General features: G+C 41.5%; 1 protein-coding gene across 2 annotated transcripts in view; it reads left to right on the forward strand.

Moving 5' to 3' along the window:
* The window catches only part of ADGRF5 (adhesion G protein-coupled receptor F5), a 38,821-nt gene extending 18,778 nt beyond the window's left edge, over window positions 1-20,043 (forward strand). For both annotated transcript variants that reach the window (XM_048065747.2, XM_013184551.3), the window contains exons 5-22: window positions 104-274; window positions 1,538-1,705; window positions 2,618-2,745; window positions 3,221-3,279; window positions 3,912-4,054; window positions 4,557-4,769; window positions 6,619-6,852; window positions 7,592-7,756; window positions 7,876-8,094; window positions 8,383-8,601; window positions 8,682-8,834; window positions 10,396-10,586; window positions 11,601-11,774; window positions 12,619-13,983; window positions 14,561-14,602; window positions 14,704-14,763; window positions 17,830-17,914; window positions 19,050-20,043. In XM_048065747.2, coding sequence (XP_047921704.2) covers window positions 104-274; window positions 1,538-1,705; window positions 2,618-2,745; window positions 3,221-3,279; window positions 3,912-4,054; window positions 4,557-4,769; window positions 6,619-6,852; window positions 7,592-7,756; window positions 7,876-8,094; window positions 8,383-8,601; window positions 8,682-8,834; window positions 10,396-10,586; window positions 11,601-11,774; window positions 12,619-13,983; window positions 14,561-14,602; window positions 14,704-14,763; window positions 17,830-17,914; window positions 19,050-19,126 — 3,866 coding nt within the window. In that variant the 3' untranslated portion in view covers window positions 19,127-20,043. The remainder of the gene's footprint in view (window positions 1-103; window positions 275-1,537; window positions 1,706-2,617; window positions 2,746-3,220; window positions 3,280-3,911; window positions 4,055-4,556; window positions 4,770-6,618; window positions 6,853-7,591; window positions 7,757-7,875; window positions 8,095-8,382; window positions 8,602-8,681; window positions 8,835-10,395; window positions 10,587-11,600; window positions 11,775-12,618; window positions 13,984-14,560; window positions 14,603-14,703; window positions 14,764-17,829; window positions 17,915-19,049) is intronic.
* Window positions 20,044-21,196: the final 1,153 nt, after the last annotated feature.

Here is a 21,196-nt window from a genome sequence, read left to right on the forward strand (position 1 = left end):
ATGCTACTATTGCAACAAAGAGTCTAAATGCCAAACTAGAAGCCACTGATTTATGATTTGCCCTCACGCACAGCTTTGCAGTCTCATGCTATTTCTCTTTCAGTGCTGCTTTTCTACCATCCGCCTCTGGAGTATACCGTTGACATTGAAATAATTCTTACGAATCCAGATTTCTTCTCGCTAGTCACACAGTATTACAAATGCCACAATCTTCAAATTTCAACAAATATTTCAGATCTAGAAATGAGCATTTCAAGCATCAACATTACCGCAGGTGGGTTGGTTGTTTATTTTTCTATTCTGGCTGACATGCTTGTTTGCCAGCATGTGGTCTCTCCCAGTTTTAATATCTATCACACTTAGAAACCAGCAAAACTGTCTCTGTTGCCCACTGAAACACCCAGCGAGCCCGAAACTCTAGCACACGACACTATGTTTTGCTATCTGCATCCCACCACTCCTCTTTACATAATGTTGGCATTAGGAGTAGCCCTGAATGCTTTTCTTTTGCTAAGGAAGGGACAGAGCCAAAGGAAGCCTGAGCCAAAGAATTCTGCTCCAGTTTGTATAACAAGCAGTCTGAGTTACTTTCAAGTTTCAGGAAGCTGCGACAAAGGTTATCAGACTGTTTACTTCCCTCTGACTGGCATTCGGAGTGTAAATCACTGTAAGAGGCTCCTCTGACCCTGCTAGAGGCAGGCTGTGTGAGCCGCAGTCTTTTACAGATATAACTCACTAAATGTGTTCTTACAGGGCAAAAATATCAGACAGGTTTTATTACCTGGTTTGTGGCTGTGAAGCGTCACGTCCAAGTGACTAATACAGCAGAGGATATATGAACACACCAAGCATTTACAACATCAAAGGAGGAGGTTTTGTACCTTCTTTTCACTGGCACAAGAAGCAGTGAAAGGAAGCATTCTCAAAGCAACAGAAAAACTGATCTTTCAAAGGCCTCGAGGGTCGCATGCAATGTGTGAAAATCGCTTTGTTAATAACTTGCTCTGCTTTGGCAATAATGTCGCCCTCTGTTATGCAGCATCTGTCAGGATACAGTCAGAATGACACAGCATCTCACTAGCCACCAGGCCTATGAACGACCATTACATAGATTTGAAGGATGTTTTAAATGATTTAAATTAGATTTAAATGTCTATACATTTGCTTTAAGTCCAGGTAATATAGAAATATCCAGTCTTAAGACTATCACAGGACCTTGGACAATATGCCAGCTCAATTTTTTGGATCAGGTCTCATACTTCTATTCAATTACTTAAAAATAATTTATCAGACTCATTGTTGTACCAGTCTGGTTCCCATATCTGGTTAGTCAGCTAAGATTGTTATAGTAAGATCTGCAAGGCCTCTGATCATCATCCTTACATCATTCAATTGAACTCGCAAGAAAGACAATATTTATTTGAGACCACTAGCATAAAGATACAGCAGGGTAAATACATATCATGCAATGCCTTATGCCATTACATGTCGATACATTTACCACTCTTACAGTATTTCTCTGTCTGTCTGACACTAGTTTGTCCGCCCAGTGGTGAGAACGTGAGCTGTTGTTATTGTGAAGATGGAGTGTACAATGACTCGAAAGCCTGCCCACCTGTCACCCTACCATCCAAACAGTCCTGTGGCTATATCAAGGATATGCCCTTCTACAGGATTCACTGTGAGCCTGAGCCTTACATTGGAGGTAAGGAGAAATAGCGCTGAACCTCAGCATTGTACAACCCATGTGGTGCTTAGAAGCTGGTATAGTGTTAAAGGTGTGATAAATCAGCACTTCATCTGGCTAACGCACTGCCTATGCATGTGGAAAGTCTGTAGAGATGCTCTGGATCTCACTTCTCTCTGCGATGTGGGTCCATCCTGATGCAAGTACTTGCAGATGCTTAGTGGCATGCTGGAGCCCCAGCTCCTGCAATCCTTCCCATGCCTCTTGGGGAACTTCATTTTCCACTGAGCAAAGACAGTTTCACCTCCTCAGATTTTCAACAGAAGAATTCACAAATGTGACCAAGGTGTGTCATATATCTTCCTCCACTGCATGGTATGGGCATGTCCTTAAGCAGACCCAGCTTAGAAAGTTGCAGTAGCTTTCTAAGCATTTTATTTTCACTTCTTCCTGTTCATGGATCTTCACTCAGAATATCACCCTCCCACAGTCATCAAGGATTTTTTCCATTAATTTAAGTGAAGCACAGGAGGAGACTCATCAAAGTGTAATCTTTGCTATGTATAAGTTAAGTATCTAGTCAAAGTCATTCATCTAAACTCCCTCTATAACTGGAGCAATGTAGTGATTCAATCACTGTAGGAAAACTATCACCTTTTGAATATATCACTTTCTGGTGACAGGCTACAGACTAAGTGAATCTACAGCTTTGCATTAATTGGAGAGGGACTCTAGATATACAGCATATTCCAAACATCTAAATTAGATACAGAAAGTTAAGATAATCTTTAATTTCCTATCATACAGACAAGTCTTGGCAAGTAGTAAGATTTAGGCTTAGGGTTCAGTTAAAAGACAAAGCTAAGAAAATACTTTGTAATTGTTGCTTTTGATTATTTTCTACATTTACTTTTACGCTTTTCCTTACAGACCCACATCGTACGGGAGAGCCTGTTGATATTCATATGTCAGTCACACTTGACCAAGTCTTTTCTGAAGATCTCAGGAATTCTTCTTCAGAATTATACAAAAAATACAAAGATGACTTTGAAAAAGCGGTAATGACTTTAGTTTTCCATCCATGAGGGTACAAAGTCCTCTAAGAAATACAGTATTTACCCAAAGTCTTAGCATCTCATTTGTAACTATCACTGCCTCAGTGCAGAGCTGTGAAGTAAGCGGGACTGGTAGCTACAACAGGGGCCAAAGCTCACCTCCACTGAAAAGCAATGACAAAATTTCCTCTCATTTTAATATGCAGGAGGACAGAGAAGTATTTAGAAACCATTTGCTTCAAAAGCATGAAAAAAAAAATCACATTGTTGGTCCCTGGTTAAATCCACACAAGTGCATACAGAATGAAACCATCAACACAAATTTATCCCAGTGACAGTAGGAAGAGTACCAGGCCCATCCTGTCAGATATTCTGTATGCTATTCCTCATATCAATGTTGAAAGGAGAGCTCCCTATTTTAAGCATGCTAGAGTGATATACTGAGGGCTCATGACATATAATATGTTTTTCTTTACAGTTTCTTCAGAGCTACGCATGCTTATCAGGCTTTCTATCAGTAACAGTAACTGGTTTCAGGTAAGTAAGCAATTTAATTTTTTTCTGGAAGATAAAAATCTTTCTCTCTGATCTCCATGAGGAGATACAGGTCAGCAAAAGCTACATTCACTTCGATTAGAACCCATGCGCAGTATGCACATATTAAATGGTAGTGTAATACCTGCAGAGGAAAGCCCAACTATTAGCATGAAAACAGGACTGTGGATAAAATTCAATATTGTGCAAAAGTCCAAGAAGCATAGTAATTCTCAAGCTGGGTCAAATCCTTTTTGAATTCCACCCAAAAGGAGAAAGTGTTCAAATGAACCTATCAGCATCTCCCAAACGATCAGGAAAATGAATTACTAAGTTGATTCTGGATTGGATCTGGATAAAAGAGATATTACTTAGGTCCACACAAATTTAAATGCCTTTTAGGTTTTCCAGTTTAAATTAGGACAGCAGACCAAGGAGATGTCACATAAATGTGTTTTAGCTTTGGGAAAAGCTGTCAACCTTCCTGTATGCCAGAGCAAATCCCGAGTCACAATAGGAGCTTTCATGGGTTTCACACCTTCCAAGCCATGCAAGATGGGTCCCACAACATGGAAATACACTAGTATGCAAGGCTGATAATTTATGCTGCTTCTCTCATTCTGCTATTTGTTCAGGCCTGGAAGTGTCTCTGTGAACTACGAAGTAAAAGCAAGAGCAGCGACCTTCAGTGAGATAGACAATTCCAACAAACTTATACCAAAATTTCTAGATCCATTGTACTATCTAATACCCAGCTCCTTCACAACAGAAATAACTAGTAAGTTTAAAGCTCTCTCAGTATTTCCTTTCAACTTTTTTTTTTTTTTTTTTGGTATTGCTAGCCTGAACCATGTAACTACCTTATATTGCTGATTTTTCAATACCGGACCTTCAAAAACTACATACTTCTCTGTCTGTTTCTTTTCCTCCTGTGCCACCAAAGCTTTGGACTTCCATGAGATGGCCTTGCACACAGTAGAAGGACTACTCAGAGGGCTACTTTAACCTGTTTGCTTCTCCTCCCAGTTTTTCTACACAAAAAGCAGAAGTGGTGATAACATTTCTGGCTGTCTGCATAAAACCTTCTGGAGTCTTTGGCTGACAAAGACAGTAGAAGAATACGTTGTGGGAAAATGTCATATCTAGTATCAGAGATGGTGCCCTGCCACAGATGCTGAGTGTGTATTAGTTGCAAAGCGCCTAGGATTCCCACAAGATGGAAGACACCATATAGATGTTGACGTGACAATAATGCAGAACATTGCTCTTTGTCTTCCCAGATCAGACAAACTTCACTGTAAGTCCTGTGGACATTTTTGAAGGGGATACAGTAACACTGATGTGTGAGATAAATGCAGAGTCTGGGAATGCGAGCTGGTATCACTTCAATCAGACTATCTCAAACAGCTCCCGGCGTTTGCTGGAGGCAGAATTTACAACTGGAATATCAAGATCAACTCTTACGATTACCAACATTACAACGGAGGATTCTGGTATGATTTTCTATCATTAAAACAGCAAATGCAGATCTCTAGTGTGGCTAATTCTACAAAAAAAACAGACAAATGCAGTGAATGCATTTCCCTAGAGTAAACATGAAAAATACACCGTCCCTCATAATTTTCCTGTTTTGGGTTTTGGTTTGGTTTTCCGTAACTAACTACCTACTGACTGGCACTGCCAGTAAGGTGTAAAAAGGCTGAGGTGACTGTATAGGCCTGGATATTCCCAGTGTCAGGCTTCACTGTCACATCACAGAAGTGGTTACACAGATGTGGAGCCTTCTCCTCCTTTGCGCGTGGTAACTGAGGTTGTAGTTGAATTTTTTCCTTGAAGGTCCTCGTCCTCTTTGCAAACATAAGCTAACTAATAAGAGTTTGGAGTTACAGTTTTTCATGTGTTCATATTTAGAGCTTTTTGAAAATCAAAAAAAAAAAAAGGTTTAAGTTGGTGGCATTGTGCTAGGGATAGCTGCTGAGGAAATTTTCATGTATTATCAGAGATTTGACTCAAGCTCCCACTCAGTTCATCTTTTTGGGTCATAAATTCTACTTTCAACTTCAGAAAGGGTAGCCTTTGGCCACATCTTTGGGCACACATATGGGAGATAGGAGCTGTGGGCTCCAAATGGCCTTGGGCTAAGGATGCCCTGAACCTTGGCGTCTCCACTCCTATTAAAGTGGCCTACTCAGTAGGCTATACCAATGGGAAGGGGTACCCATGTACCTAAAATACAGAGGAAATTTGGGGCTGTGATTGCCCACTTCAAAAGGAAGCCTGGATGCATCCAGGAGACAAGTGCCTAAGAAAGAGGTGATTCTCCCATTATATTTAGCATTGGTGCAGCCTCACCTTGACTACTGCATGCAGTTCTGGGCTCCACAACATAAAAAAGGATGTTAAGGTCCTTGAATGCATCCAGAGGAGGGCAATAAGCTGGTAAAAGGGCTGGAAGGCATGTCCTTTGAGGAAAGGCTGAGGACACGTGGCTTGTCCAGTCTGGAGCAGAGGAGGCTGAGAGGCAGCCTCAGTGCTCTCTGCAGCCTCTTGAGGAGGGGAATGGAGAGGGAGGTGCCAGGCCTCTGCTCCCTGGCTGGGCATTAGGAAAAATTTCTTTACTGTGAGGGAGGTCAAAGACTGGAACAGGCTTTGTGGTTCAGCTTTGTGGTCAACAGCTGGTTGATGCCCCATGGCTGCCAGTGCTCAACAGGCATTTAGACAACACCATCAGTAATAGGCTTTAACTTGGGCAGCCCTGAAGTGGTCAGGCAGCTGGACTTGATGATCTTTGTAGGCCCCTGCCACAAGAACTATTCCATTCTAATCCAGTCTGGTCCAAAGTGGCCAATAAATAGTCAGCTCTATTTGGCAATACCTTCTGAGAAGCATAGGTGCCCACACTCAGATTACCAGATGCTGTAGAGTCCACCTTGGGCACCAAAATCTCGCCCATTCTGTGTAGGAACATTTTGCAGTCAATCTGTGTTCTTACCATGACGTATTGCTGATACCTGGACTCTGGGCAATACTCAGATCACCACACACCAGCTCAGCTAGATTTTAAGGACCTCAGTCCCAGAGCCCTGTTCTCTTCTCAAGTGCCCATCGATACTGAAGCTGCCCAGTCTGAATACATTTGGCACCAGGAGACTGCAGAGAACCTCCTATAGAGAGACTGTAGATGACCTCAGGGCACATTTTGATCAGCAAAGAGAAGAGCCACTGCAGAGCTGGGACACGTGAAAACTAGATGCAAAGTAGCTCTCAGTTCATAACTCCAAATGTAGTGGAAACAACGGCAAAATGTGTTCTCAATGCTAAAATATTGTCTATGCTTTACAGGTTCCTATACGTGTGTTTTCTCAAACATCAGTGACCATTACAAGCTGATATACAAAGACACGCAAGACATCGCAGTATCTTCACTAAGCGTCACTTCATACTCAAACGACACGAAAATTAGCTGCAACAGTCCTGACATTCAAGCAACAAGTACCTTGCTGTTCTGTTGTTTATACAAATACTCATCATCAATTAGGAGTGACTGGAAGTTAAATGGAACAATCGTTGCTACAGGTAAGATTAACAAAATATTGTCTTTCACCTGCTAGGTTTTTTGTTCTTCAGAGAACTCCCCCTGCTGGCAGCAGGTACCCCAAAGGCCAAGTCCAACATGAATACAAGGTATGCTCCAAAGTGGGTGCCAGGTAACAAACAGTGAGATTCTGGGTGTCTCCATGCAGTGCGCAGACATTGATGCTCAAAACTGTGCCATCCTGGCTGGAAACAGCTGCCTAGACCAGCATCACACTGACTTTTTCCAAAATGCTTACTTCTGCATTCTCCGTCAGCTGTGCTTTCAAAGACAGTGGTGAAATCCTTGCCTGCTGTAAGGAGCTGTTTTGCCCTTGATTCCCTGTGGTTAGGCTTTCCTAAAGTAACTTTCTTCCTGATTTACTTACCATATTTCCTAGATATCGCAGATAATGAGGCCAGGCTGAACCAGAATTGCCTTAATTTTGGTTTATCCTGAGGTTTCCTAGCAATGTTGTGGCTCTTGGTTAGATAACTTTTGGTGTAGGTGCCCAGCACAGTGCTGAGAGCAAGGCTTCAGGCCTTTGGAGAGCATGGTGAGTGTTGCCAGAGTAAAGGATGTGAGTGGACTTCAGCACTGATGAGGTAAAAGTTCCACACTGTGAAAGGCTGCATACAAACCTACAAGGTTTTCCTTAGCTAGTGTGATTGCTTGTGATTTTCAGAGCCTAGGTGTCCTTGGACATCCACAGCCCTTCAAAGAACATTTATTTGTCTCTAGGAGTCTCCACTGCCAAAAATAACTGCATTGAATATGAGCTCAACAACACTGATTCACTATGCCTACCTGAGAAGTTGGGTACAGTGACGACATATACGTGCGAGTTCCTGAGTGGACATGGTGCCAGAACCAGTCAAAACATCAGAGTGACATACTTACGAACAGGTAAGAGTCAGGTAGCATGTAAGAGACCATCGGTGGCCTGTGTGGCACATGCCATTTGCAAACAAATGATTGTAACAAGCGACTCTCAGTAACATGACATTTATCTTGTGTTGTCTCAGACTATGTAAGAATATCTTCGAGTGTAAACACATCTGTTTCTGAGGGAAAGGGATTCAACCTAACGTGCAAAGGTGAAGTGAGAAATTATGACAACATTATTTGGGAAATCCAGTCTGGAGATAAAATACAAACAGTAGAATGTGCTTCGTGCATCAGAACCAACAAATCCATGGCCACATCTGTGCTCTCAGTGAATCTTGCCACTCAGGACTGGAATGGTGAGTGAACATGGTTTGTATTGGCTACAAAGGCAACGAAATCTCTGCACCACACCATTTACAGTATCTCTAGCCCAGCAAATCACTACGATGCCTGACCATGGGTAATTAAATATATATATACATATATATATATATAAATGTAAAAGAGTTAAAATTAAAGCTGCTGGAGGACAGCAAGGCAATGCTGCCAGCGCTGTATGTGTTCATTAACAGGGCTCAGGATCACGCAAAAGCTGAGGAGCACTTCTGTTGACTGAGAAATGTTCTTTGTGTCACTGCTTTCAGGCACCTACATCTGCACTTTCTCCAAGAAGTTTTCGAACACTTCTGCCAATGTGACTGTCAATGTTATTCCCTTGCCTCTGAAGCAGAACATCTGGTTAGACCCCATTAAAACGTCTATAGAGTGCAAAATTCAACAACAATTCAACTGCTGCATAAGTGCTAACACCATGGAAGATTATAATGTTACATTTGTGGTTCGAGAAAAAGAATTTCCACTTGGTAAGAATAAGATAAGTTTGCAGAATCACTAGCTGATTGGCCTAAAATCTGTGTTAACTTATCTTAAAATTTCCATGCAGAAAAAGAAGAACATGGAAATTTCTTGTGCTACCTGTACGATTACAATGAAACAGAATGCAGAAAACAAGAAAATCTAAATGTATATTTCAGGTTTGTTAACAGCATGGAACAGGAGGTCAAGAGTGAAAACATACAACTGAAGCTGATACCTGGTAAGAAAAAAGTCACTGTTTAAAGCTGCTAAAAGGAAATCCTGGTATCTTTGTTAAACCAGATGCCATGAGTTTTATCACTGGTGACACCTAACAGGAACAGTTTTTGTTAGCCAAGATTTTTTTTTCTCCTTTTTGACAGGAAATTTTGGAATGTAAAGGAAAATACAAATTTTGCTGACACTTTAAAAACTAAAAAATCCAAACTGTTTTGTCTTCACTTATTTGACAGTGGTCCCAGCGTGTTCCCAGGCAGTTATAGTTCAGCCATCTTCTGTCCCTACCTCCCTCTGATGTAGCCTGCACCACCAAGCTTCATCTTCTGTGTTGCAGTGCAGTCATGCAGCTCCCAACCAGCACCAGTGATTCAGCAAGGGTAAAAGATCGCATTGCCTCAGGAAGAAGTCATTTAACTCAGGAGGTCAGCTTGGGGGAACAGCATATCTGCTTTAGCACAAGAATGACAGCCTCCATGAGGTATTGCAGAGACCAGGGCACACCAAGCTTCCGAGTCAGCTCTGCGGGAAGTACTGCATGATTAGAATTGAACATGGCTAAATCCAATTTTGATGTTGTGTTCTGGCCAGAGTTTGGCTATTTCAGCTCCTTATCATTAATTGGTAAGAAAGAAATGTTAGACACCCCCATACTACAGAAATTTTGTTTCTTCTACAGTAGTGGTGCCCAATGTTGAATCACCATATCTGGCTGGATTTCACTCTGTTAGGCAATAAATATGTAGACGCTCTATTTGCTTTCATTGGCAGCTACTGTGCCCAGTCAAAGCCAATTAGCAGAGACATTGTTCATCAAAAATGTGCTAAGGCCACACTATCAAAGCTTTAATGAATTTCTAGTTCGTGCTACAGCAGAACGAATGGAGTCAACAGAATAAACTCACCCTCAGGCTAGAGATGGTCACAGATGTGCAGAGAATTTACAAAGTGGTCAATATAGTCCCAACTCCAACCCTATCACGCAATGTAATCTAATGGACAAATCCTAAAACTTTAGGCATTGGTCCGGTGATTGGATTCAGTACTCAAAAACAAGGGGCTTTATCTAATTTTCTTTTTCATTTCATGAATCCAAAAACCTGGCTTGAGAATTTAAAATCTGGTGTTCTTTTCACCAGGTTTTGCCTCCTGCTTTTATTTGAATTGTAAAAGCTTTTGAGTCCGAAGCATCTTGTCACTAGTCCCAGACAGAATCAGCAAGCACTAAGGTACCTATAAATGAGGAACCGGTGTACAAGGTCCCAATAAAAGCTTCCTAACTCTCAAAAAAGATTCTGCTTAGGCCTTGGAAGAATATTTGAAGATATAAATTAATATTTCTGTACTATTCTTATTACAGAGAGCAGTAAAGTCTTGGAAGTTTTTGGGGAAAAAAAAAAAAAACCAACTTTCAAGACATATACCCAATGCAAGGTCATAATTAATGAAGAGAGCAAGCTGAAATCCTAACTAATGCAAAGAATTTTGAACTTCAGTAGGTCACAGGTCTGATGAGAGGTAAATTATTCATCTCCATGCTCCTCAGTGTCTTTTTCTTGATACAGAAGGCAAAACTTCCTGCTCAGAAAACAATGTTTTTGGAGAGGAAGAGGACACATTAATAAAGCCATGCCCTTTGTTAAATAATACTTTTATCCGAGGCAATGAAATTTACAAGTGCTACAAAAAATCATGGAAGCTGGAAAAGAATAACTGCGTGTCTGAACAAATAAACAGCCTGCTGATTAGAGCGGAGGTAATGTGTATGAGTTTTTCTGAGGCTGGGGAGAGGGGTTAGCTCTAGAGAGCAGATAGTTTTTGTTATTACTTAACCGCATCTAAAATGCCGGAAGTATTCAAAATAAAAGTATTTATTTAAAACTGTATTTTAGAAGGTATAAAGAATGATTGGCTAAATCTACACAGGCCAGGCCCCTTTCTCCGTTCCAGCAGGCATGTGGCACTGCATGGCCAACAGCTATACACATGAACACGATCCTCAGACAAGGTGGTCTTATCCACAGCATCCTGCGGTAGCACTCCCTGGCCTTGGCTGTTCCCTGACCCATGTTCAGGCACGGCCACGGTGGACGCTGGTGGGCACAAACCCAAAAATTGCCACAGAGCACACTAACAATGAGGCCGGACGGGCAAATGTGGGCTGCTGCCCCATCCCTGGCCCAGTCCCAGTTTAGCACATCATAGAATCACAGAATTGCAGAATGGTTTGGGTTGGAAGCGACCTTAAAGATCATCTAATTCCAACCCCCAGACATGGGCAGGGACACCTCCCGCTAGGCCACAGCCCCTCAGCCACCACACTTCTCAGATAGGTGCTGGGTCCTGGTTTTCAGGCTAGGTGTCCTATCATAGTGCTCTTTGCTTCTACAGATCATCCAGAGTCACCCTTCTCTCAGTGAGGTTAGATAAGAACTTTTTTCATTCTTTTTAGTAAATTAGAGCAAGGTCCCAAGCAGAGGTACAGTGACTCAATAATAACATATTTTCTTAACCTGCTAGATTATTCTCTCATGGGGCTTGAGTCCAGGCCAACTATTTTCTCCCAGAAATTTCCAGGAGCAGTCTGGGAGTTAGCACAGACAAGAGATCATGCTCACTAGGCAGTTAGGATACCCTAACAGAGTTTAACAGTATGGCTAGAATGACTCTGGTTCTGTTTACTTTATTAGTATAGGTGTAGCCATTATGAAGGAGGATCAAGCTCCAGGCAAATTGCATATGTGTGATGCACTGTTATCTTCTGTTCCAGTCCTTGGTCAACAGTCCTGTGGCAAAAACAGACCTACCCATCTTTCTTCAGCAACTCCTGAATGAGACAGAACTCCAACAAAATGTCAATTCTTCTGCAAACCTAGCTGCAATTGTTAACATCCTGCATAATATCTCTGCTATCCCAGCAGATGCAAGCAAGTCCATTATCAAGGTAAGATTTTATTTTAAGGCTTACCAATACTTATCAAGCTCTTCAGTCTCTTTTGTCAAAGAAGGTGATATTGTCCCTGAAGAACTTTCACAGTTAGTTAGTTTCAGGAACAGGAGGGAATTGAGGGAAGGAGGTGAAACGACCTCAAAGATAAAATGACAGCAAAGACACAGATGAGTTTATGAAGAGTCACAGTGATGAAGACTAGGAGCTCATGCATGAAAGAGAGAGTGCTGTATGCTTAGCAACTAGAAATGTTCTAGGGACCCTTAAATGTCTCTAGTATTCAAAGTTAGAGGAAAGGCCAAGGAATGACGGAGCAGAAGCAGGAGCAGAAAAAATTGAAGGGTTGAACTAAGGATAGGGAGAGTAAATTCCAGGTGCCATGATGAAGCAAGGAATATCAGTTGGATGTTACAACAAATGAATGGCAAAACATATCGTAGGACTGCTTGGAAGCCTTGGTTGTCAGGTATAGAGGAACAGCACTGCTCTTCTGAGAGCAGAAATGTACAAAGGGACTTGATATTTTCTAGCTGGAGAACACTAAATGAGACAGAGAGAAAAATCAAAAATAGCACAAAGGTTGAGGCCTGGCAAAAAGGCTGGAAAAGAAAAATACTTGATATGTAAAGAAAAGCCAAGCCAAGCAAAATCTACTTTGGAAGCCTTGACTTGAAAGCAGGATATGCAGAGGATTAATAACTAAAGGTTTCATATGGACTGAGCAAAAGAAGAAAGTGTTTGTCCTTTTCAAAAGGCTATTCTAGAATGATGCAGAAATCATCAGAAGTAACAATTTGTATGGCATTTCAGTTACAACATTTTTCTTCTGTTTTTACAGGCCTTCTTCTCTATAGTGGACAATATTGTTAATGGTTCCAAAATGGAACTTTGGGAAGACCTGAATAATGAGAACGCACCCAGCAGTTCTCTTTTACTGAATTCAGTAGAAAGATTTTCTGAGAATCTCCAGCCAGTAAATAATACCTTTCCTAATGTCAGCACTAAAACCCTTGAGCTACAAGGTATGGTTGTCACAGAAAACAGGCACACAGATTATAATAAGGACTTTAACCAAGTAGGAAACCTCAGTGCTAATGTGCTAATTGAGAAATCTGTGAATCTACCCCCAAATTCAACCATTGTCAGTGTGGCCTGCTCAGCAATTGGACAGATTTTGCCTAAGAATCATAGCACATACGTGAATAGCTTAGTGGTAATAACAACTCTGAGCTGCAAGAGACCCCAGAACTTCTATATTGATATGACCTTTCAAAAAGCAAACCTGTCTCTAACGACGCCGAAATGTGTCTATTGGAACTTCAGCCTCAATGAAAACAGAGGAAAGTGGGATGATTATGGTTGCAAACCGACAGAGAAAAAAGGGAACGTCACTTGCTCCTGCAATCACTTGACATCATTCTCCATTTTGATGTCACCTGTAAAACTGCCTGCCAGTCTTGCTGCAGAATATATTACCCACATTGGCCTGCCCATTTCAATCGTGAGTTTAGTGGTCTGCATTATAATTGAATCCTTAGTTTGGAAAAATGTAACAAACAACACAACCTCCTACATGCGCCACGTCTGTATACTCAACATAGCTACATCACTCCTAGTTGCTGACATTTGGTTCATTGTCAGTGCTTCCATCAAGGAGCAAAACACACAGAAAGAAAGAGAGATTTGTATTGTGGCCACCTTCTTCATCCATCTATTCTACCTGTGTGGCTTATTCTGGATGCTCAGCCTTGGCCTCATTCTTTTCTACAGATTGGTCTTCATCTTCCATAACACAAGTAAGACCATCCAGAAAGTAGTGGCATTCTGTCTGGGATATGGGTGCCCCTTTGTCTTTGCAGTTACTACCATTGCTGTCACACTGCCACAGAAAAATTACACCAGAAAGAAACACTGCTGGCTCAACTGGAATGACAGCAAAGCTGTCTTAGCCTTTATCATACCTGCCCTGGCTATTGTGGCCATGAATTTGTTCATCACCGGAGTTGTTATAATAAAAATACTGAGGCCAAACATTGGGGACAAGACCAATAAGCAGGAGAGAAAGACTTTGTTTCAAATCGGCAAAAGTCTGGCCATCTTGTCACCGTTGTTAGGCCTCACCTGGGGATTCGGTCTTGCCACCATCTTCAAAGACAGCCACGAAGCTTTCCACATCCTCTTTGCTCTGTTCAATGCTTTGCAGGTGAGTTACACATACGCATGGTTTTGTTTCGTCTGTGACCATTTAACATGCAGTGACATTCTTGCAGTGCTGTGTTATGAGAAATAAAAACAGTTTGGGAAAGCTCAGGTTTGCCTTGTATGTCCTTAATCCCAAAGGGCTCTTTGGGAAACCCATTGCAGGAATTCAGAAGCATCTCTTATTCTAAGTTGCCTTAACAGATGTGCCTTATAGATAAATCTGGCATAGACATAACTTCTAATTTTGGCGGTAGTTTTGGGGAGAACTTCTATCCTGAAGATTAGGAAAATAGCCCTCTTATTTTCAAGTGGGCAAGCTTCAGCATGTCTGCTCTCATTTACAGCGCAATTGGAGGCATCACATCATGCTCTTGCAGGTTCAAGTAATGAGGGAGTATAAACTGCCTGTAAATCAACAGAACCAGCTGAGCAGTACTAATATGAAAGAGAGGAACTGACTAAAATCCATGATTGAGGATTTTCAGTCAGAGTTCAGAGTTTAAATAGACAGTGTGGACAATGTTTGTGATACTGCAATTGAAAGGCTGGTGTTAAACATGTAATTTTCTGTCTCCCAGGGATTTTTCATTTTGGTGTTTGGGACTCTCTGGGACAAGAAGGTAAGAATTCAAACTATTTTTTATATTGTGTGATCGATATTGTTGGAATTTGAACACAATTGCTGTATTTACTAATTAATTTTTCTTTCTTGAACAAATAGATAACAGAAGCCCTGCTGAAGAGGAATTCTCTGTCCAGATGGAGTTCGCAGCAAACAAAGGTTAGATGCTTGACCTAAGAGCATATTTCAACATTACTGTTGAATAGTCTAACATTCTCCAAGTGACCTTTAAGTCTAATACACTTTATATTCTGAATTTACTAGAATTGGTCAGAGAAAGAGAAGAAATTAACAACACAAATGTGAACATAACCCTTTTTTCAAAGTTCATTATTTCACCTATAATAATTGACCAAAAATTAGAAGGAGCTTGGTGGAGATTTGACATAGAGCAGTATACAAAAACATACTGAATTCCATAAGAAATAAACCACAAAATGTACTAAAACTTGAAGTTATAAAACAGGAAAATTCAGTGGCATCATTATTTATTCACAACTTAAGATAAACACAGAAGGAACTTCTTGAGGCAGGTGCCCTTCAGCTGTTAGTAGGAACGGATGCAGATGTTGCCACCTGAACTTCTGAAAGAGGTGATAGGTAAACCCACACTTTATGCTGAGAACAGAAAATGGGAGGAAGAAACAATCTTTTGTCAAAATTGTGTCTATGTGCAATAAACAATCAGATTTAAATGAGCTAAAATTGCACAGAAATGGACACGGTTCTGTAACCAAGTGGCCTGGACACTCTCCTAGAAGAGGAAAGACTTGGGTCCCAAACCCAGCAAATTTCTGCATTTAATCCAAAACATTCACTGGCTAAAAAAGACAAATAGTGTTGCAAATAGGGAATGGAAAGCTCCTGTAAGGCTGCTCTAGTCTCTGCAGATACTTTCTCTGTACCACTCTCTCTCACATTCCTCCCTGCACAGAAGCAGAGCTTGAATGGAGGGACTGGAAATGCCTCTGCTCAGGATAGGCATTCATATTGAAGGGGGAGACCAGTTCCACCCCTATCTTTAAAACAAAAAGAAAGGTTTGCACAGTGCCTCTGGAAAATGGCTGCTGAGTAAGCAGCCTTCAGATTATTACCCACTCCTGCTCTGTCGTGTGGATATCAGTGATGTCACATCAAGAAGTCTGAGGTCTATCAAAAGATGGGAAGATAGCTAAAGGATTCAGCATCACAGATTGTGTTTTCCTCAATCCTTCCAGTAATGGGGAGAGATATGGAAAGAAATAGGTGAGTCCAGGTCTTCGATGGCTCCAGGACTGGTGCCTCTGACAGAGTTTTGGGTTTTATAACCATGGAAGAGTCTTTAAGACAAGAGGTCTGCTGCAGCCTGATGGGATCCAACTGTCTTGATGGCGAAAATATTTCTTGTCTCACAACCTGGCAAGACAGATTGAAAAAGCTTTAAACGAGGATCAGTGGGAAGAGGATACAATTAGAAACACTCAGGTTAAGCCAAGGGATGGTACAGCACCATCGGAGGGTGGCAAGGCAAATGTGAACATCTACATCTGAAATGTTTGTATACAAACACGCGCAGTATGAGGAACGAATGGGACAAACTGTAAGCTTTGGTCCTTTCCCAGAGCTATAATATCATCAGTTTTAGTGAGACTTGGTGGAATGAGCCCCACAACTGGAGTGCTGAGATGGAGGGCTATCAGCTCTGCAGGAGGGTTAAGCAGGGCAGGCGAGGTGATGTTGCATTGCATGTAAGGGAGAAATTGTACAGATTGTACAGTTCTTGCAGTTAGTGATGATGGAGTAGAGAGCCTATGGGTGAGGATTAAGGGGACGGATAGCAAATCAGATGTCTTTGTGGGTGTCTACTATTGACCACCCACCTAGGACAACAGCCCAGATGAGTTATTCTATAGGCAGATAGGGGAAATCTTGGAATCGTTTGCTCTCCTTATGGGAGAATGTAATTTCTCAGACATAAACTGAGAATATCATACTGCCATGACATCTGGCACATCAAGGCATCTTGTCATGTCATGATAAGACATGAAAGATGCAGTTTCTACCCAACATTTTTTTTTTTCCCCAGAATAATCCACCTAACTTTTTTTAAACTAGTACTCCAAGTATTCCAGTGTTTTCTGCAGGCTTATCTCAGGGAATTCACAGCTAGAAGCATCTCCTAATGCATTTTTAAAGTGTTACTCCCTGTCTCTGCCTTGAAAATGACATTTGCTGGATGTGGTGCTATTCCAACTGTGGGAAAACTTCCTTTTTCCCAGGAAGTAGGAAAGAAGGAATAACTTGTACAACTATCATTAAGGATGGCAGTTTCTTCATTCCCTAATGGACATACCCAGCAGACTAAACTAGAAAGAACAAGTTGTTAAGCCTTAAATTGTTAAACCTCAGCTCTGAATTCCTTTGAAACAAAATCTCTCAGGGCAGACACTTCCAACTCAAGCTGACACTGTGGAAGCTGCCCCAGGCAGTGGGAGCTGACCCAGTCCCTTGGCAGTTCTACTGAAAAGGCATAAATAAAGCACAATCAAAGTCTTTGATCAAATATTTAAGATGTGATTAATTTACCTTCTTTACGATTTTATTACGTAGGTGACAAGGCACAAAATTGCCTAATTTCCCCCACCATAAACAGTCAGACTGAACAGAGAAAGACGTGTTTTCTGTACTTTTTTTTTTTAAACATACCTCTTGCAGGAACCCCATTAAATTCTCAAACTATGCAAGATCCGGAAAAGAAACTGCTTTCAGCAGCAAAATCTCACTTTCTTCCTTCACAACCGGACTGTACAGAGTTGTATTCCAACGCCCTCTAGTGTGCAGAGTTAAATTTGCCTTTGATTGTCTCAGCAGCTTTCAATGGCCATCTGCAAGTATATAAATCTTAGCTTTACTGGCTACCTTAATGTATATACTCCCTAGGGTAAGGGACCGGAACGCTGTACTGTTTGACATGGACAGACTCTGGAGCTTAAGCCATGCTCCCTGGCCAACTGTTAAAGACAGCTTGTTACTTTTTGTGTTGTTTATTTTTTTAAAGTTCCTATAAATCTCCTTCACTGCCATCGTAAACATGCAAATGGGTGAACTCAACGCCAAACGGACATCTAACCTGTCCCCTGCCTGTACTACTGAACGGCTTTTAATTGTGGCCTTGTTCTTCCCTCATTACAGCTACAAAGAATGTTCTAGGCTTTTAACAAAAAAAAACCAATTTCTTTCTCACAGTCAACCTCCCTGATCTTGGTGACACCAATGTTCTCTATGGGCTACCCACTTTCAAGAACCTTCAACAACTTATGTGGCAAAACAGGTATGTGATAATAGATCTCTCCTACTGAACTACTAATAAGGTTTTGCCTGAGTTCCCACTCCCTGGGTCTGTCTGTCCCACTATCTATCAATCCGTCCATCCATCCGTAGATGGTATTTCATCTTCTAGTACAAAGGAACTGTAATAACACAAGTCATTGGAATCATTAGCATAATTGCTCATGATTGTAGCGTAATGCTAGCAGCATAACTGTCTAACACAAGAACATGAATTAGATGGTGGCATGTTTCACCAGTTCTAAATATATATATATATATATATATATTATAATTTGAGCTTAATTATATCACGATGCAGTGCTCCTCAGCTAAGTGTTCATGTACTCCTCACCACCTGGGACCTTGGAATTTTATCTCTTCGAAGGTTCCCTGGCAGCCATTCTATGGATGTCACCATTTCAGTTATGATTTTATTTTGCAAGAAGAATTGCTGAAAATGTACATAACTTTATTCCTGAATGGGCGACCTTTGTATCAAACCATTGCTCAGAGGAGATGGTGACATTTGGTCAAAGTGGGATTTAAAGGAAGTTAATGTAAGCAAGCAGCTGTTTTTTAAGGGTCTGGTAATAGTCAGATATAGGAACAAGAAGTTAATCTCCAACTCCGCTACAGTGCAGTAAATTGACATCCTCACACTAACCAGATACAGAAGCCTCCCACCACAAAAATGACATGTGTGCTGCCTCCCATGCTGCTGCCACCTACAGCTCCTGTATTATTAGCACTGTGCCATGACCTCTTTCATGCTCTCCTTCAGGGCTCCCTGCACCCGGGTCTTACTTTAGAGCCTTGTGGTCACAGGAGGGAGGGAGATGGGATTCATTTTGGGAACATATGTTCTAGATGTACCCCAGTGCTCAAGGAGGACCACTAAGTCCCTCCACTTGTGTGCGCAGTAGTAATTTTACTGCTCTGTGGCACGATGCTCAGTTCAGGCTGCCATATCGTGGATGTGTCACCAAGCACACTGACCTCTGTGGTCATTGCCGTAATCCAGAAATAGAAGCCAGTGTGCTCGGTCATCAGGAAAGGTCTAACTGTCCTTACTCTGCAGTGCCAACATATCTCACACTGTCTGTCCTTCTGTCTAATCACTATGCTTTGTTTTGCAGGAAAATACACGGTATCTTCTTCAGAGCCATCCAGCTCTTCTGAAAACACTTCCAAGTCATATTCTTTGCTTAACTGAGGCACTGCAAATGCTAAACCATTTAACTGTGAAAGGAACTCTGCCCTTTCCAAGACACACACAAAAAGCGTCTGTGAGTTGTCAAGCAGTGGACTGCTTCCCGTTGACTATACTGTGCCTTGGTGCATTCTTCTGGAATAATCCTTTCCGGTTAACATGTAAGGCAGGGAAGCTTTCTGAGGTGGAATTTGACAGGGACTGCCAATACCAGAAGAAATGACAAGACGTTTGAAGCTTGGAAGGATTAGAAGGCCTTCAAGTGCTGGTAAAGACACTGAAGAATCCTTGGCCTTAAAGAGGGTGCTTAGCACTGTGCAGTACTGAGCCATGAATCGCAGTGCTACATACAGCTGTTGTCCAGTGGTTTTTGCATTTCTCCTACCAAATCTCTGAATGATTCCAAAACCCTGTGTAGATTAACAAGTACCCCATAGCTTCTCAGCTACCCTCCTATTACGGTCTGGAAAGCTATCGGGTATAATGCTCTCTGATTTCTATTTAAGATTTCCTGGAGCCAAAGATTCAAAACTGAGAAGGCCTATTTCAGATCTTCACTTCTGACTCATAAAAAATGAAGACTGTGATGATTCCTGTGTGATTTTCTTTCAGATGGGATGTGCTTGAAGCTCTATGTGGCACTTTTTAAAGAAAAGAAAGCTTTATATCTGTAACTATAATTGTCCTTTCCTAGATGTAATGTGGTAAGAAAGAGAGGGTTGCTGCCCTCTGCCACAGAGGGTGATGCAATTATTGAGTGTTATGTATGCAAGGAGTCTCTTTTATAAAGTCTGTACTTTTGGGTCTCCTTCCAGAGGAGAATCACACTCGGAGGGCTCAGAGCCAATTCTGCAATGAATATAAACCAGCATGTGCCATGTAGAATGAGAGGTTTTATATAAGTTATTGCTTTAATACTACATTTGTGGAATCAGTTATTTACAAGCCTGTACACCTTTAAAGGCAGGGCTCTTATTTCAAGTCGAGGACTATGAAATAGCCTGCAAAGTATTTGTAGTACACACGAATATCACAAAACTTACTGTAAAATACGACAGAGTCGTAAAGATATAAATGTGAGGCCTATACCAAGTATGACAGTCAGGTAGTACAGCCCCATATGCCCTATTTGGCTCATGGGGAACCAGGCCCATGTTTACTGGTGGTGAACTCATTCCCTAGCCATTGGAACTGATCAGGATGGGAAACTTGTAGCCTACTGTTACAGATGTGTTATGGGCTGGTACAGGCAGGTGGTAAGGAATGAAGACAGCAAACAAGCATCAGTCAAGTGTATTACTTATACCAAAAGCAGTTTTTCATTTGAAGATGTTAGTTATTAACACTAAAACTAGAATGCAGTTAGAGACTAAAAGATATTTGAAAATCCAGAATCTCTTTGAAATGTATGGCCAATGGAAACTTGAAAGTCAGACCTCTGCACGTTTTTCCAAGCAAAATTTGCCTTTGGACAGCCATTCGGTCTAAGCTACTCTGGAAGTAGCTTGTACAGTGCTGATCTGCTGCAGAAGCCATCCCCTCAGTGAGTCAGTCAGCTTCTCATAAATTGCAAAGTACAAGTCCCTGTAGACAGTACAGTCCCACCACACCTTATTTCTGCTGATGTTTCATCCCTGAGCTTTCATCACACATCCCAAATTAGTCAAGCCTGGGTCTAGACTGTATGTGAATGAAAAATCAGGATGTGATGCTGAGCTGTGTGGCAATGAAATGGCATCTTTCAAAGGTAAGATCCTTGCCAGTGTTACAAAAACCACAACAGTTTGTGAAAGAGAAATGGCTAAATTATCTGTGCCAGTCTTAAAGACGAGGGGCCAAGGTTTCACTTGTATCTATGCGTGGATCAAGGGAAATGGGGAGGAAATAAAGACTGGAAGTGAGTGCTGAATGGAGGAATAAAGGCAAACACATGGCAGCAATCACGCTATCCCCCTCCTACCCACTCTCAGCAGCAAGAACCAGATGTCTGGCAAGGACAAGGTGGGTTCACCAACAGCTTGCGCACCTCAGGAGTCTGGTATTTTGGTCAGATGGCTATTTTTGGTCAGCCAG

The sequence above is a fragment of the Anser cygnoides genome, chromosome 3 (assembly GCF_040182565.1).
Source record: "Anser cygnoides isolate HZ-2024a breed goose chromosome 3, Taihu_goose_T2T_genome, whole genome shotgun sequence".
NCBI lineage: Eukaryota > Metazoa > Chordata > Aves > Anseriformes > Anatidae > Anser > Anser cygnoides.